The following is an 18,015-nucleotide window of genomic DNA, read 5'->3' as shown; positions in this document are numbered from 1 at the left end:
TGCCACCCAGGTCCAGAGTGGATAAACACCCTTAGCTGCTTTCCCCGACTTTGGTTCGTTCGGGGTAGAATGATCCTTGCAACATCTTCTCACACTGATTTATTTCCCTCACTTTGCAGCTGCCGCCACATCAAAGTGATTCAATTTGACTTCAAAGAGGTTCCACTGCTCAGCCACAGCCCACCCGTCGATCTTTCCCCACTGCCCCCCGGGACACGCAGGCGCACACCTTCCCTGGGTTTCCTGGGCCCGTCCTCTCTGGGGGCTTCGTCCCCTCCCAGCTCACTCATCCTTTGGGTGCATTCACTCAGTCACTGTTCCTGACGATAATGTCCACCCTCCCTCCCCGCCCACCACCCTCAGGCCCCCCTCAAATTCCACTTTTCTAATCTTCCCTAGCATCCCACCCTCAGCCCCAGTATTTGAATTTCACAATACCTACTTTTGTATTCAACCATTCTCTAATTCAAAAACCAACAATGGAGAGAGAAACACCAGCTGCTTGGGGAAAGGAACACTGTTTTTAACTCTGTTTTACTTCTATACCATCGTACTCCATTCTGGGCACAGAAGAGATCAGGAAATACTTAATAACACACAAATTAAAAAAAAAATCAGTGCTTGAATGCATCTCTTTATAACCTAACCATTCACTCTTCAAGAAAGGCCAGGAAAGGTGTATGCACATAATACGCCAGTACTAACTGCTCTCTACCTGATCCGGCTGCGGGCGGTGGGCGTCACAGAGGCCGTGGGCGAGGAGGAGAGGGACAGCTGTGGTGACGTGGTGCCCATGGCCATGAGGGAGGCCGGCGATGCTCCCTCGGGTGCTGAGATGTCTCGCTTCATCTCTTCGCTACTTCGTCGAGACACTGTGGAAGTAACCATTGTGCATTTCATAGCAAACATATTTTAAATTGAGTTCTTGAGACATTTCTCCAATAGTTTCCAGAGTATAAATTACTGCACAAGAGGAAAAGCTAAAATTTTCTTTATCTCACTGGTAAGTTGAAAGAATTTCTTATTTGTTCATTAAAAAAAAATATAAGAAAGGGACAGGAATTGAAATACCCATTAACCCCACATGCCCTGATAGTAAGCGGCATGTCTAATCTTCCCTAGCGTCCCACCCACACGTGTCACCCACCCCGTAACACTCGGTGCCGACGCAGCACACGGGAAGCACTCTGTACAAAGGCTTGTCCAATCACAAAGGCCGCTGGAGCCAAAGGCAGCACCTGAAAACCACTCATTCTCCACTCAAATTAGCCTGACTCTTCTACTCAGCCAAACACACGTCAAAGGGACATAGAAGAGATGCACTCAATTCTGAGCCAGGCCATGTTTTTAAAAACACAGCCATGAATTAATGAGACAGAAAACCAAAGGTGTCAAGTCAGCTACTGAGAAAAACAATCAGAAAAGCCCTACTTTGAAAGTCTGGCACAGTAAGACAATGTATCTTGTTGGAATCATAGAAAGCACTGAGAACTGCTGGGTGGGAAGCAGCCACTTCAGCTGCTAAGAACAGAGCCACAGTGAAAGTGGCTTTCTAGCGAGGACGTGCTGAGTACCAGCAGGTGCTTACAACACTGGGCTGAGCGGAGTGAGAAGTGAGATATGAGACAAAGTCCCTGACTCCAGACAAATTCTCTCTCACCTCAGAAGATGCTGGATATGAGGCAGCCATTAACTGTATCACCTCTGGGCTGGTTGTAATGCAATTGATGTTACGCATCAATAATTTTCCCCCATCAGTGAAACTGCCTCCCTTTCATTGGTTAAAATTCTCCTGATGATTTCAGGATAACCACAAGCCGAATACAGCACTGCCTTAGAAAAGTGATGTCTTTAAAGATCCAGGAGACAGATGCTTTCTCTTATTACAGGATCTTATTAGAATAAACATGCACTTACATATTCTGACATAATTTTATAATTAGTTTTTTTCTTTCAATGTCAGATCTCTCTCTGCCTCAAATCAGCAGTATCTTTTCATGGTATGCTAGGAAACTGAAAGAGAATACCTTTCACGGTTTTATACAAAACAGAAAAAACAGACTGAGAAAGAACAGGAAGCACTCTGTTACAGGAAAAGGCTCTGGAACCTGGCCTAAGCGATGACCATTTTGGCCGGACTCCCCACTGATCTGGAGACCCGGCGATGACGTGTAGCAACTGCCTGACTGAACTCCACGTACAAGTGGGACGTGAACGGCAGGGGAGGGAATACAGGAATTTTTCCTTTCGTAGTCCAATTTCTATTAGTTGAGCTACCAAACGTTAAGAAAAGACGGCAAAAAGAAAACAACATGAAGAGCTGATAAACTCAAGCGTTACCTCCAGGAGACAAACGAAGTAAGCCTGGCAAATTCATTGTTACAGAATGGCTCACCACCCTGGAAAAATCTGGCTTCCAGAGAATTTTGGGTGTGCTCTGAACTAACTCTCCAAAAACAGTCACAGCACACCAAGGGACAAATTTTAATCTTTCACAACTACATCCAGTTTGTAGTATGCTTCATTTTCAGCACATCATCTAACCTACCCTAGGCATCTAATAAATACTTTTGAAATGAATGGAACAATTTAGTTTTTGTTTTTTTAAATCAGAGCCATATAATTTCTATAGAATCTGAAAGATATAATAGGGGACATTTGGAGTGAAAAATAATCAACTCAAGAGCTCAAGAGGCAAGTAAAGTTAACTAAGTCTAATGAGAAAGTATTCAACATCATTACTAAAACTGCTGGAAGAGTCTTTTTAAAGGAAATTTCGAATGAAAGTCATTACCTGAGATGGTCTTGGCACTTTCCATGGCAGGTACTCTTGGCAGAGAAGCAGGTCGGCTGGTTGAAGATGTTCTTAACAGATGCTCTGCACAAAGTGGAAAAGGTCACGATAAAGAGATCCGACACTGAACACTGACGCAACAACGGCAGCAAGAAGGTGAGTTTCACTCCTCTCACCCGTGAAGCTCATCTCCTTTCCCAGTCAAGGGCGCTTCAACAAGTCCCCACAGACTCTAGTTACACGAAACGACTTCCGTAGACAAGGGCCACGGGAAAACATTCTGTTCAATGTTTTATTCTAGAGATGAGACATTTGACACAGATGAAAATGCTTCTAAATCACCAACTGCTTTTCTTACCTTTTTGATGCAATTCAACCAAAATTCACAGATCCCCCATTGCATCTAGGTCTAAAAAGTACAAGCTAAATGAAAGCCTTGCCCTGAGCCTACACGTAGTTAGTGGGGAAGCCATACACACCCACGCACCCACACACACACCAGACAAGTCAGGATGGAATTAATTAGAATACTGGAATGATAAGGAGCTATCAAACCACAGAGAGAGAAGCCATTCACTTTGATTTCAGGAAGCAGGGAAGGCTTCAAAAGCACAGTGTAGTGACAAGCTGGGCTTTACTGGTAGAGAAGAGGGGTGGGTAACAGCATTTCAGCCAGATAACACCCAGAGCAAAAGGCGTAAGGACATTCAAGTTGAAGGATAATAAAATCCTAGCATGGCTGAAACGTGGGCACATGGAAGAGAGAGAAGGCAGCAGGAAAAGGGGCTTCAGAGGGTGGACTGATGAGAACCTTCGCTACCTGGCGCGTGGACTTTGGTCTAAGAGCAACAAGGAAGCACAGACATTTCTGAGCGTTCAGAGGACACAGCCAGACACAGCCCCAGCCGCCTGTGTGTCTGCGGCCTCACCTCGTCCTACTCCTCCCTTGCTCTCTAAACACGAGCTGTCTAGGGAGTTTCTTGAGTCCCTTGGACATAGGCACAAGCTGTCCCCATGTCCCCGCCGTACTCCTCCTCCTTTCCCTCCCACGGGAAAGTTTCCACACGGCCTCCTCAGGACCTGCTGCCCGTGGCGGGAGCCCCCGAACACAGACCGGCACACTTTGTGCCGAAGGCGACAAGCCCGACGTGGCTGTTGTTGGGCCAGGCTGCCAAGCGCGAGGCTGGAGTGGACGTGTTCTGCCTGGTCGGGTCTATCAGGGATGTGTGGTTAGGATGAAGGGGAACACCACCTCTTACACTTAATGAAGACTGTTAGTCTCACTGACCAAGGAAGTCCCTACGGCTAACATTCTTTAAAAAGGGGAAAGGGAAGATTTACTGCTATTCAAAGAGCTTATTCATCACCTCTTTTTAAGAACCAATAATTTAAAATACACTTCCTCTCGTTACGTCATGGTGTCAAAAGTAACAGCATATGACATTATCTTTCAGGGACAGCACGTCTTATTTTAAAATTAACTTTCTAAGCAAACGAGGAACATTTGGTTGTAGTTACAAACTACTTGGAGGGGAAGGGAGTAGGAAAGATGAACTCACTTTCTTAATGCATATAGGATTTATGTAGCCTACTCATCACATCTTTCTGGTCAAAAACAAACTTCAACCTCTGCGCAAAAAACCTACAGAGCAAGCATCAATCAGAATTCTGAACCCTGCCAGCACCTGGCGTCCATCCTCCCAGGAAGAGTATTTTATGCACAAAGTCTGACAGATAAAACAAAGTTAGCAGCACTCAGAAATGGTAGGAAACAGAAATCGACATTTTCAGCCTCAGCTGGTGTGGCTCAGTGGATTGAGTGCCAGCCTGTGAACCAAGGGGTCACCGGTTCAATTCCCAGTCAGGGCACATGCCTGGGTTGCGGGCCAGGGTGGGGGGCACAGAAGTAACCACACACTGATGTTTCTCTCCCTCTCTTTCTCCCTCTCTTCCCCTCTGTCTAAAAATAAACGAACAAAATCTTAAAAAGAAAATCAACATTTTCATTTTAATTAAATTTTCTATTTAACAATTATAAAACTGCTCATTTCCCTAAATCTTAATCTCCCACAGAATGCAGTGAATGAAGAACACTGGAAACAAAGGCTATAAAGACCCACGAATCAGAACTAGTGCTGGCTAAGACGCGGGCCTTGTCCAGCCCCACGGGGATGGCGGCTCCGAGCTGCCGTCTTCCCTCCTCGTTCACATGGCACACTCAGGGCACACTCAGGGCACACAACGGAAACAACAGCTCCCGCAGCACACTGCTGATTCGGCTGCCCAAACAGGGTTAAGACCTTTTCTCACTTCATGTCTAAGGGCCAAGTCTGTTTCAACTTGGCAGACACTTTCTGAAAACATACAAAATGTTACGTATTTCATGGTCCTCATTTAAATAGCCCCAATAGGTTATTCTTTTCAAAATTATTTGTGGTAACTTTCAACTGGGACAACGCAGCCTGCTCCCATTTCACAAAGCGTTTTCAGGGGGAATCAAATAGGCGCCCAGAGGCACTTGTTACAGTAAGAATACGTGCCCACCCACCACTGTAGCAGGCCAGCTGGGTTCCATCCTCCTGTCAAACTGCTGGTTATCCCTACTCCGGAAATAAGATTAGTGCAGTGCGGCACACAGAGAGATTGTATTTTACAGTAACAGAGTCCATCTACGGTCACAGGGAGCTATTCTTGTCTTTAATCCATTTATGAAACAAAAATCACTTGGGTGCCCACTACTTGCTAGGCACTAGGCTTGGTGCAAAGGTTAGAGAAAGGAAGACAGGAGGCAGGAAACTTGCCCTCATGGAACTCGGGGTCTAGAGCAGAAGCCAGACCTTTAAAAAACCATCACAAGTGAAGGAGGCTGGGGCAGAACAAATACGGGGCTCTGGGAACACAGCAGGGAGGTGACCTGCTCTTCACAGGAGATCTGGAAAGGCCTGCGCAGGAAATGACTTCTCAGTCCAGACTAGAAGGGTAATGAATAGCTTTTGCACAGGCACAGGAGAGTCTGGAGAGGAGTGCGCAGCACATGCCAGAGGAAATCCAGGGGCGAGGGGAGGAGAGCAGTGGGTGAGAGCAGGCTAGGAGGCCGGACGGGGCGACGTGTGCAGGTGAGGCGGGCCAAGGGAGGCATCTTCCTGGCTGCTTATCACAAATCAAATTTATATTTATTTTCTCAAAATTTAGTATTTTGAAAAAAATGTGTATCTCTAAGCCTCAAGTAATATAATCTGGACAGATAACAGTATGAATTTCTTTACAGAACATGACTACACTTAACTTTCTCACACCTCCATGTGTCTGAGCTGGTGGCACACACATGGCAGTCACAAGGCCATGCTGACACTCGGCACCCCAGGCTCTCCAGTCACCTGAGCTGTCAGCTGAGGTCTTCATCTAACGCTCTACACCTTTTACGATCACTGTGCAAACGGGGACAGTAAAGAGCTTCTCGACCACCTGTATCCACATGCCTGGTAACAGACCCAGCCTTTCCTGCTTTGGCCACAAACGCTAATTCACGACTGTCTGTAAAGACTCACCAAAGTGACACCAATCACGGCCTTGGCCATTTAGCTCAACTGCTGACATTAATAACAAAAGAGCATTTGATTAGTCCATTTATAATAAGATTTCCCTGCTCTGAAACATTTTCCTGCAACTGACATACAAGCATGATACTAAAAGAGAACAAAAAACCACCTCTATTATACGAAACTGAAAAAACAACAACAACAACAAACTCTAATTTGAGTGTAGCAGAACGAGAGGAAGAACCTTTTTAAATTTCAGTAATGAAGCCACCAAAACTTTCGAAATGAAAATTATAGACTTTTTTTGATTCATGCCAAGATAAAAAAGACAATCAAGAAAGAAAAGCATTTCAAGACAGAGTTCGGAAATTCTACTCTTATCGATTTTTTAAGTGGTTTCTTTGTCTAGTGACTGCGTAAGATAAGATCACACTACCAACAAATTCTAAGATAAAAATTCACTGAAGTGTGTTTCCCTCGGTCTCCTGTATTCGCACTGCTTCCACGGAGCCCCATTAAGGCATTGTAACAGACGAAGTAGAGAATCAATCAGACTGGCATTAACTTGGATGGACCGCACACACCCCGTGCCCAGTGGCACTCTCAGCTGATACATTACCAGATAATAAAATGAGGAAAGCCAAAAAAAGATTTGATTCCGCAGGTCCCCGAGATACAACACATTTAGTCTCTGTCTTCAATAACCTTGGCTCACAGTCCTTCCACTCCCCAGCCCCTACCCACAATAGAAAAAATGAAACAATAACCCTTGCCTAATTTCCCAAATTTATTCTTTTCAGAAAAACACCTGGGGTCCTTGTGAAAAGGAAGTTTCGAAACTCCCTTTCCTGACAGTCCATGTCAACAGATGTCAGATAAGGCACAGGATTCCCTATTTTACCAAGTGGCTCAGGCAGGTCTTACCAATAGGTAAGGTTGAGAAACACTGCTGGTGCTGGCTTTCCTCGGCCAACTGGGACCTGCTGTGAGCCAATTACGATGAGTCTGGAGGGTAGCCGTCGAAAGGGGGGTGGGCCCCGAGGGCTGGCTTCAGCCTGGCTTCTGGGGGTTTGGACAGGCCTGGAGCCATTTCTCACTGGAGCACCCTTGCCCTCCTCCGGGGCTGACGGGAGCCAGGGGACTCAGTATTCTTTGGTGTCCCAGGACCACCTCGATGCTCCCCAGTTAGGGGCTGCTCCCACAGGGTTGTCACTGGCCCAGCATTATACACATTCTCAAAGGCTGTGGCATCCTGGCTCCAACTGTACTTGACTGTGACTGCAGATCAAAAGGCTGACAGTATGGACAGAATGGGGGCACATGGAATGGGCAGAGGGGTGGGACTGCTTCCGAACACTTGGCTTCAATCTTTCCCCTCAATGCAGGCAGTTCTTCCCAGATGCCCAAAACATAGCGTGTATTGATGCTTTCTCACAGCCACTAGTGGGCAGCTAAGCAAAACCCTGCAGACCTCGCTTGCTTTGCAATGACCTAAAACCTTTTACTAGTGGACAATTAAGAGCCATCATTCTCAGCCACATGTACTACTAAGAAAAAGTTCACAAACTAATCAAATTTAACAGTGAACATTTACTATGGGCTAAAATTTGTGTTCAGCATTTTATATGCCTGAACTCTCTATTTCATTCACTCATCTCACAAGTTTTCATCAAGAGCCCAACACTACTACAGGTGCTCAGGATGCCCCGACCTGTGGACCTCACGACCCAGGGGAATGGGAGAAAACCATTAAAAGTTACAGATAAGTAAACCATACAGTACGTTAGAAGGGATAAATGCTAAATTTAAAAAAGAGAGATTGGAGAAAGAGGTGCATGGAGAACAGAGTGGATTACAATGACAAAATGCAGCACTTGGGACATCACCTAGGTGAAATCTGAGCGAAGCCTTACAGGAGTCAGCCTTCCTCCCGGACGAGCGTTCCGGCAGAGGAAGAGCCAGCAGAGGGCTGCTGAGTCAGCAGCGCGTCTGCGTGCCCCAGGACGGCAGGGAACCCCGTGTGGCTGGGCAGAGTGAGCAAGAGAAAGGTGGTATGGCCAGAGAGGCGACGTGAGGCCAGGCCAGGAGGGTCCGGAGGCCACGGAAGGAATGCCGGTTCTTCTGAAAGCAACGGAGCCCATGGAGGGCTCTGAGCAAAGTGTCATGTTCCAATTTCTACTTTTCAGGATTACACTGGCTGTAGGGTTATGAACAGACTGGGAGAGGAATAAGAAAATCTCTTGCCAGAATCCAAGTGAGAGATGGTGGTGGTTTTGACCGAGAAGGTGGTAGTGGAGGGGAGAGCAAAGCTCCGGTTCTGGCTGTATTCTGAAAGCAGAGCCGGGGGGGGTTCCTAAGAATTGAACAGGTCTCAGGTGTGGAGCCTAAGACATGACTCCAATCGGGAATAAGAATGATTCCACAGTTTCTGAAAAACAGAACTGCCATTAACAGAGGTAGAGAAGGCAGATGACAGGCTGAACACGTTTGAAAACTGCAGGAACCCCGTCCCGGACAACCTCAGTCTGAGAGTACTCGACATCAAAATGGCATGTCAAATTAACAACTGGATGTGTGAATCTGGAGTCCAGAGGAGAGGAACAGGTGGAGACAGAAACCTGGCAGTTTTCAGAACAAAAGAAGCAGTTAAAAGCAGAGAGAGACAGGAGGCAGGAACAGTGAGGACGGACAGAGAGAAGGCAGACCGCCACTCCCTGGTCAGGGAGGAGGACAAGCCCAGCCAAGCAGGAAAGGACAGACGCGAGAGCGTGGCGCCCTGGAAACCAAAATGAGCGTCCTGAAAAGGGAGTGCTCAGCAGAGCCCAAAGCGGCTGATAGCTCACAGCAGATCGGGACCGGTGGACCAGGACCGAGAGCTGCCTGGGCTGGTGACACAGCATGACTGGCAACCTCGACAAAAACGGAGTGAGGGAGGGGGGAGGGTCGAGCCTGGCCACAGGGTCTACGAGCGGCAGGCGGGAAGGGAGGGACTTAAGGGTCCCAGGAGCTAGGTATTTGTGGTTACCCCCGATTTACAGACAAGGAAACAGCACCAAACAGGTCAGCAGCAGGCAGCACGTGGGAGGCTGATGATCTGCGCGCCACACACACAGAATCCCTGATGGATCCGCCTGGGAGGGGCCAGTGGGAGCAGGGTTAAGGTACAAAGAGAGACGTTCAAGCTTCCACTATTGGTCCACTGTAGCAAGAGGACCTTCTATGGGGAGAAAAGGTCAGAAGCCAAGGAGCAGGGATAGAAGGCAGGTCTTTGTGCAGAGAAAGCAGAGGCAGCAGCACCATCTTCCATTGTCACATCAGTGTGCATGCGACCAGCTTATGGGAACAACGGGACTGGCAGGCACAGGGCCAGTCCCGTCGCCAAACCGGACTCTCCCCGCACTGGAGGCACGCGGAGCCCAAGCAGCCAGGCCCCTGGGTTCTTCAGTGGAAGTACTCTCCCAAGTCCACGTGCTCCTCCCCCCACCTGTCAAACCTCGGAGTCTTACCCGTAAAGCCTTACACCTAGCTTCTACAAGGAAGAGGGAGGGCACGCGTGCGTGCGGGCACACACACACACACGGAGACCCGCCTGCTTCAGCCAAGGGAAGCCACAGGCTCCTGAGCAACGTGCACCCCTGCCGAGCACCACTACACCGACCCCAAATGGAGTGCTGCTCTCACAGCACCGTCCCGTGCCACAAGCCGTCTTCCAGCGTGGGTAAGAGAAGGAGCCCTGACCGCCGAAGGGAAGAGATTCGGGTTCTGGGGCTGGCTCTACCATGAAGGGCTGTGTGAAAACGGGGAAGCCCGTTCACAAGTGCAGAAAAGAACTGCTGGGCTTCACCTCCCAGAGTTTCTGCGTCTTCTTATGAACAACAGACCGCACAGATTTAAAAACGGCTTTGGAGTCAGGCCGCCCAGGTCTACCATTCAGTAACTATGCTCACCTACATTAAGATACTTTGTGAAGCCTCAGTTTTAGTCCTGTGACTCGGGGATAACAGCCTGTACAACATGAAAAACTATGAAAACACAGGGCCCAGCGGGAGCAACTCCGCTACCTGTCACGGTGCTATGAGAGAGCTGGCTTCCAAGATGCGCTTAATAACTAACCTCTGCATGTGCAATTAAGACATATCCTTAGTAAACTTCTGATAAGGACATATACCCAACTGGTTTAAATAACGTCAATAACAAAGAAAACAATTTAGTTATCCAAAAAAGGGTCAGAATTTAATAACAAAAGTAAAATAATGAAACATATGAGATAATGTACCTTGAACAGGGATTTCCCCGTAGTTTGGTCTCTTATCTGACAGGGATGTCAGGGGTTTGGATGCAGAAATTGGTCCACTTATGGAATGTCTCTGAAACCACAAGATAAACAGTATCAAAGCTGGGTTAAATCTAGAGCTGGGACTCACAAGGAAAGCTACAGAGAGTAAATATTTAGTTATGGACTTGCATAATCACTTCCAAACTGTTACAAGGCTGACACTAATTCTCATTCACATTCTCTCTCTCTCATAACGTGATCGATACACCACTTTAAAAAGAAAGATCCCATGTGTCCTCCACTCAGTTTTCCTCAAAGATAACATTTTTTAAGTCTCTAGTATAACATCACAGCCGAGACGCTGGTCCAGACAGTGTTTTATCACCACCAGGGCTCCTCCTATGGCCCTCTAACAGTTACACCTTCCCTCCCCGCTCCCTGAACCCGCATCTCGGGGCCCTGCAACCACTGGTATCCTGATGGTATATGAATATGGTATCATTATTTTGTTTAAAGAGAATTCTTAAATATCACATACTAATTACAGAAATAGATGTGCCCCTATTGTACTTTTATTGGCCATTCAATTCATGCCCTGGTTCTAAACAGATCTCAGTTCTGTCACCTACCCTCTAGCTCCTCTGCAACACAACCTGCCACCAGCTTTGTCGCCAGCGTCCTCAATCCAGTCTTACACACACACCCCTCTGCATGCAGCCAGAGGTGCTTGCCAAATACTTATAACCTCTCATTGCTTCTGCTTCATCTCTTGCCCTGCTACGTAATGCGCCAACAGCACCAAGCTGCTTATTTCCACACAGACCGTGCTGTTTACCATCTGTGTGCTCTTTCTCGGGCGTATTTCCCCAGCTCTTTCGTATCTAGCTAACTTCTAGCCACACATTTTGTGTTCCCGGCAGAAATGTGCGAGAGGTTCGGCTTCTCCACATCCTTGCCAGCCCTCAATACGGTTTTTTCCCTTTAGCCATCCTACAGGTATGTATGGCCCTCGCTGTGGGTTTAATTTTCATTTCCCCACTGACTCCCAATGCTGAGCATTTTTATGTGCTTCTTAGCTATTTTTATATCTTCTTTTGGGAAGGGACTTTTCGAATCTTTTGTTTATTATTTACTAGGTTGTCTTCAACTAAGACAACAAACGAGTCTTCTTTAAACACAAGGTTTTTGAAGGGTAACTGCATTATGAATATATTCTCCCCAGTCTATAAAGTATCTTTGTTTTTTCAATGTCTTTCAGAAAAGTTTTAAATATTGATGCCCAATTTATTCATATTTGCATGGCTCATTCTTTTTTGTGTCCTAAATAAGAAATCGTTGCCTTCTTGAAAATCATGAAGATTTTCTCTAATGTTTTCATCTAGAAGTTTTGTAGTTTAAGCATTTAGGTCTACAGTCAGTTTCCATTTTTCTAAATGCCAGCAGGTAAGGTTGTGGTTCCTGTTTTTCCCATATGGATATTTACTTGTCCCAGAATGCTTTGCGGGAAAGGCTAACCCTCTCCCACTGAATTACTCTGGCACCTTGGTTGAAAATTAAGTGACCTATTTATGGATTTCTATCCAGTCTACTGATCTGATGTCCACACTTAAACTTACATCAGGACCACACTGCCTGAACCACTCTAAGTGCTAAAACCAGGTAGTGTGAGTCCTCCAGACACGTTTCTCTCCCCCATACCCACCAATGTTTTAAATATTCAGGGTCCTTTAAATTTCCATATAAATTTAAAATTATAGTATCAATTTCTACAAAGAGCATGCTGAGATTGTAACTGGGATTGTGTTGAATTTGCAGATTAATGTGAGGGAGAACTGTGAGATGTGAACAATACTGAGCCTTCCAATCCAAAAATATAATTTATCTTTCCATTTATTACTTCATTAATTTCTCTGAGCAGTATTCTACAGTTTTCATTGCACAAGTCTTACGTAACACTTTATTAAATTTATTGCTAAGTATTTCAATTTCTAATTGTTCATGGGAGTGACCAGATCTAACAGTAAGCAAAAGGAGTTCTCAAGACAGAAGCTGATCTTTTCATAACCGCATCTGGTAAGTGGTACCCCGTCACCCCTGCTGTACTCCCTTTGCCCGAGGCTGGTCGTGGAGCACAGCCAACGCTCCAGGCAGCGGCCTGCGTGGAGCACGCACACCACGGGCGCGGGTCATGGTGAAGCATTTTAGAGGCTGCTCACGGTTACTTCTGGATCTCCTTGGTCCTGCTGAGGCTTATTTTTAAGGTCACTTAGGGCAGGTCTAGAACTGTGTTTACACTAGGACTATTTATTTCCAGTTTACATTGTAGCTCTTGGGGGTTTCCAATGAACACTCCGAGTATTCAGAGTGGTTTTCCCACAGTGGCTGGTGGGAACTCAAACGATTACCTGCCCTGTGTGAACTACGGCAAACTGTGGGAAGTGTCTGTTCACAGTTCCCTGGTAAATGCTCCCTCCTGGAGTTGTTCTTGCACAGCCTGGTAGGGTTCACACCACACGTGCTGACCGACATTCAGACAAAGACTCTGCCTAGTTCTAGACCCCTTTTCTGTGCAGCTTCTCCTGCCCAGGTATAAGACCTTGCACAAGGTCTTACAAGACTGTTACAAGAGTCTTATACAGACAACAGTTACAAGGATAACAGTAACAAGAGTCTCAGTTACAAGAGTCTGTGTAAGACTCTGCCCACGAATTCTAGCACACACATTCTCCCCAGCACTAAAGTGTGTGTCTCCTCAGATCCGGCTGGTTTCTCCTTTCCCGCTCCACCTGGGCTCATCTGCCCTGTACCACCATCTGGGAACCGCCAACAGGAGAAGTGTGGGCCACAGCAGGATTTAACTTTTCTTCGTGGATCACAGACTCATGCTGCCTGCTGCACAAGGTCTGAATATAACTGCTTCCTGTTATTCTGTCCGGCCTTCTAGTTGTTTGTGGTGGCAGAATAATCAAGCCTGTGACTCCCTCACAGTCAGAGGTAGAATTCCTACCCAGGGAGTTTTGAAAAACTGACAGTCCCAATCTTAGGCCGTACTCCCCAGAGATTCTCATTTACTGGGATAAAGCCTGGGAACCTATGTGTTTAAAAACTCTCTACATGATTTTTATGTACAATTAGGTTTGAGAAGACCTGTGCTAACTAATCAAGTACTAAAAAGCTACTGAATATGGCTTGTAGGTATTAGTTTTCTCAAGTAAAAATGAGCTTTTTCACCTCTTATCTTTACAAAGATTTACAAAGTGATGCCTTGTCCATTAAACTTCGACTAAGTTTATTATATTATGCACATTTACTTGGCTTTTATGTATATCTTCAAGTCTTTAGAAGTTTGTTTAATAGAGCACATAAAAAGCTCATTAGAGATGAAATATGGAAAGCCCTTTGCCTTCCTCCTAAATTTTGAGTTCTACATAAATGTACACTCAAAGCCACTAACTTGAAACATTACAAAGGCAGAGGGAGCACACTTTAACTCTGAACTTCACAAAGAAAAAAGTTAAAGAGTTTACTTACAAAATACATAGCCAGTAGTTAAACAAGCACAAAAGGCTCCAATTCAAAGACAATGCTCCCAATTTTTGTGGGGTTTTTTTTTGTGGGTGGTTTTTTTTTTGTGTTTTAAGGAAAGAGGTACACCAAGGCAACCCTGTATCACAGGGTAACAGATTCCAGGCCATTTTTCTTTTGGCTGCTCCAACTTACGTGGAAAACCTCCACTTCAGCCACTCTTTCCAAAAGTGGCTTACACTAGCAAGGACATACTGAGAGGGCCACCAGAACCCCACAGGGTGACAACCATCTGCCTTGTTTTTGGTTTGCACTTCCAGAGCGGCATGGAAGGGCACCTTCTGAAACTTGTCTGTAACGGGTCGGCAATGCCCTCGTGCTAGACGGCTACAAAAGAGCCCACAACAAACCACACTTCTCCGAGTCCCTGCCCTGTGCAGACCCTCCCACCCTGAATCTGGGGTGGCCTTATGACTTAGACCAAACGAATGGGACAGAGGTAACATGGTCCAAATTCCAAGCCTAGGTCTGCACAGGCTTTGCTAACTTTCACTTTGACTCTCTAGGAGCCTGAGACGCCACGCCGTGAAGGAGCGGGAGGGAAAGACCGCATGGAGAGTGCAGCCCAGCCGTGGCTGCTGAGCCCAGGCCCCAGCCTCCCCCGCCCGGCTAGGTGCAGCTGCTGAGGTGAGCCCAGGCAGAGCCGACAGAGAGCTGCCCGGTCAGCCCAGAGAAATTTGAGAAACAATAAAATGGCTGTTTTAAGCTGCTAAGTTTTGCAGTAATTTGTTATCAAGTAGAGGCTGAAACATGCCAACTACACATTCAACCTAGGGAAGTACTTTAGTAGAGTGGGTAAAAGCATGGTCTTGGTAGCCGCACTACCCAGGTTAAAATTCCAGCTCTACCACTTCTTACTTGTGTGACCCTCAGTAACGTGCTCACCTTTCTGGGCCTCAGTTTCTACATGTGGAAACTAGGGATAAGAACAGCACCTAACACCCAATAGAGCTGTCATGAGGATTAAATGTGTTAACACTATGAAGCATCTGGAACAGTATAAAACATACAGTAGGTGTTCAATACCTATTAGTTATTACTATTAGTTATCAATATTAGTTATCACTATATTCTTCACATGAGGGTCACTAGCCTCCCCTGCCCCTGACTTAAGTGTAAATGACTTTGGAGGACCACCTTTCAAATGCTGAGACCCCAGAGCCTCTCTGCAGTCTCGGTCACTTACCTGCATAGGGGAGACAGCCGCCGCAGGGGGGGTTTTCATGGGACTTGGACTGAGGGGTGTTCGCGGAATTGCAGCTGCAGCAGGGGTTGGTACTAGAAAACCAACAAACAAACAAGTACATAATAAATGCATCATGGTGCAATGCAAGCTTTTGTAACTGGTCCCCCCTCACGGGTTCGCCAGATTAGCCAATGCTCTCAGCTGCCCTGGAGACTGCCCAGACTGACGCTCACCTCCGCGGAGCACGCTCAGCTGCGCCCAGCCGCTGGTGCCTCCAGGCGGGTTTTTTGTTCCCTAGAGTAGTTGTGTTTATCTCCAGCCCTGGTTTTTCCAGTTGTTTCATTTTTGCTCATTAGTTAACTAAAGGTTAAAGTGCTCCACAAATCAATGAAATCCAAGTATTAAAAAACCCCAAGAGGAGTATTTCTGTAACCACGTGAGGTGAAAGGCCTGAATGTAGGGCATGTGCACTAGCTGCATTAAAGAAGTGGAAGCTGGGCTCCCGCTCATCTCTGCTCCCCTCCCCGGGCGGTTTATGACCTCGCATGTGTTTTCTGGTTTGCATTTATGCACGGGGGCTTGATTATATGCTCGTGTGTCAGTCTTCCTCTCTCAACCGAACTGTTCAAAAGTAGGATCCGTAATTTACTCACTTCCAGGTACTTGTACTTAGCACAGAGTCTAGTAGAGGGTGCATAAAAATGGTTACTTATTTGAAGCCACATTAAAATCAAAATGGGACATACCAATGCAATAAGACACTCCGCACAGGGCAAGACGAAGTAGATCACTGCAGACCTATTTATGTAGCTAGGTACGTACAGCTGGAACTGTTATTTTTAGAGGTATTTTTTATTAAAATAAAATTCCCATGGTTTAACATTAACCATTTTTAAAGGTGCAGCCCAATGGCATTTGGGACATAATTAGCAACTGTAACTATCCCTGCCTAGTTCCAAAACATTTCATCGCCCCAGAAGGAACTGCATGCCAGTCACTCCTCATCTACTTCTCCCCCAGTTCCCAGCGACCACCAAACTGTTTTCTGTCTCTGTGGAGTCATCTATTCTGCATACTTCACATAAATGGAATCTTATAACATGTGGCCTTTTGTGTTGGACTTAGCATACTTTCAAGGTTTATCCACATGGTATTGTGCATCAGCGTTTCATTCCTTCCTACTACTAAGTAATATTCCATTATATGGCTAAACCACATTCTGTTTATCCATCCATCAGGGGATGGACGTCTGAGTTGTTTCCATGTTTGCCTGAATATTTATTTATGCTCACTTCTTTCCAGTATATAACTAGGAGTGAAATTACTGGGTCATTCAAATGTATTTTATTATAAAATATTTTTTCAAAAAAGGTCAGTATAGAAGCAGATTATCTTTTTGCATTAAAGCCCATTTTATTATTTTCAATAATTGCATGATTTTAATTTAGTGTAGAGATTCCACTGTCATTTTATTTTAGAATATACACTTTCAAAGTCCTCTTTCATCTTGCCCCATCATATTACACAGAGGCAGCCACTAAGAGCAACACCAAGTGTATCTTTTTTACATTTCCAATGAAAATATCTGTGTACTTTAAAACCATAAAATGAGCCCTCACTGGTGTGTCTCAGTGGGTTGGGCATCATCTCACAAACGGAAGGGTCGCCAGTCTGATTCCCAGTCAGGGCCAGGCCTGGGTTGCAGGCCAGGTCCCCAGTTGGGGGCGTTACAAGAGGCAGCTATTTGATGTTTCTCTCCCTCTACTTCTCCCTCTTTCCCCCTCTCGAAAAATAAATGAATAAAATATCTTTAAGGATTGCAGACACATTTTAATATCAGTGCTTTGAGATCTACCTCACCCTTATTAAAAGATGCATAGTATTCTAGTGTGTTAATGGGTCACAACTAACAACCATTTTAGTGGGCCGTTAAGCAATTTCCAGATTTTCCTTTTTTTTTTCAATACTATACCGAAAACGTGTGTGTGTGCGCGTGCGTGTTCCAGTATCATATATAAGAACTTCGGGGTCTGTGAATATGGCATTTTAAATTAGAAGGTATTGCTACTCCCTTATTGTACTCCAGAATATCTGTACCAAAGTTTAAGTGTATACAAGCGACTTTTGCTCTGATTTTAAGTTAAAGAAAACTAACTTTGTGTATAATCAAAGAATACAGATTCCAGAAATTCTATCGTTCTTAGAGTGATTAGCATAAAGCCCATTATGACATTTAAAGAATTTCTAGCCCTGGCTGGCATAGCTCAGTGGATTGAGCACAGGCTGTGAACCAAAGCATCGCAGGTTCGATTCCCAGTCAGGGCACATGCCTGGGTTGCGGGCCCGGTCCCCAGTGGGGGCTACATGAGAGGCAACCACACACTGATGTTTCTCTCTATCTCCTTCTCCCTCCCTTCACCTCTCTAAAAAAATAAATAAATAAAATCTTAAAAAAAAAAAAAACAACGAAACCAAGACATTTCAACTAAAAAAAAAAAAAAAAAGATTTCTAGATGAAAATTTAAGCTTTAGGACACACAGTACAATTAGTAGTTTTAAAAAGCTTCATCCCTTTCCCTGCCTCAGAGCTGAGGAGGTTAGAGGGAGGAAAAGGAGCCAACCACTTGAAGGTGGG

The 18,015-nt window shown here is 45.6% G+C and overlaps 1 protein-coding gene across 2 annotated transcripts in view; it reads right to left on the bottom strand.

The window, feature by feature from the left end:
• Positions 1 to 18,015, bottom strand: part of SPECC1L (sperm antigen with calponin homology and coiled-coil domains 1 like) — a 107,051-nt gene that overhangs the window by 34,473 nt on the left and 54,563 nt on the right. For both annotated transcript variants that reach the window (XM_045819785.1, XM_045819786.1), the window contains 4 exons: positions 15,381 to 15,472; positions 10,610 to 10,700; positions 2,795 to 2,878; positions 716 to 872 (listed from right to left, as the gene is read on the bottom strand). In XM_045819785.1, coding sequence (XP_045675741.1) covers positions 716 to 872; positions 2,795 to 2,878; positions 10,610 to 10,700; positions 15,381 to 15,472 — 424 coding nt within the window. The remainder of the gene's footprint in view (positions 1 to 715; positions 873 to 2,794; positions 2,879 to 10,609; positions 10,701 to 15,380; positions 15,473 to 18,015) is intronic.

The sequence above is a fragment of the Phyllostomus hastatus genome, unplaced genomic scaffold, assembly GCF_019186645.2.
Source record: "Phyllostomus hastatus isolate PE091 unplaced genomic scaffold, TTU_PhHast_1.1 phas_scaffold_387, whole genome shotgun sequence".
NCBI classification, from domain to species: domain Eukaryota; kingdom Metazoa; phylum Chordata; class Mammalia; order Chiroptera; family Phyllostomidae; genus Phyllostomus; species Phyllostomus hastatus.
Note: the sequence above shows the minus strand (reverse complement) of the source record. Positions and strands in the feature narration are given on the sequence as shown.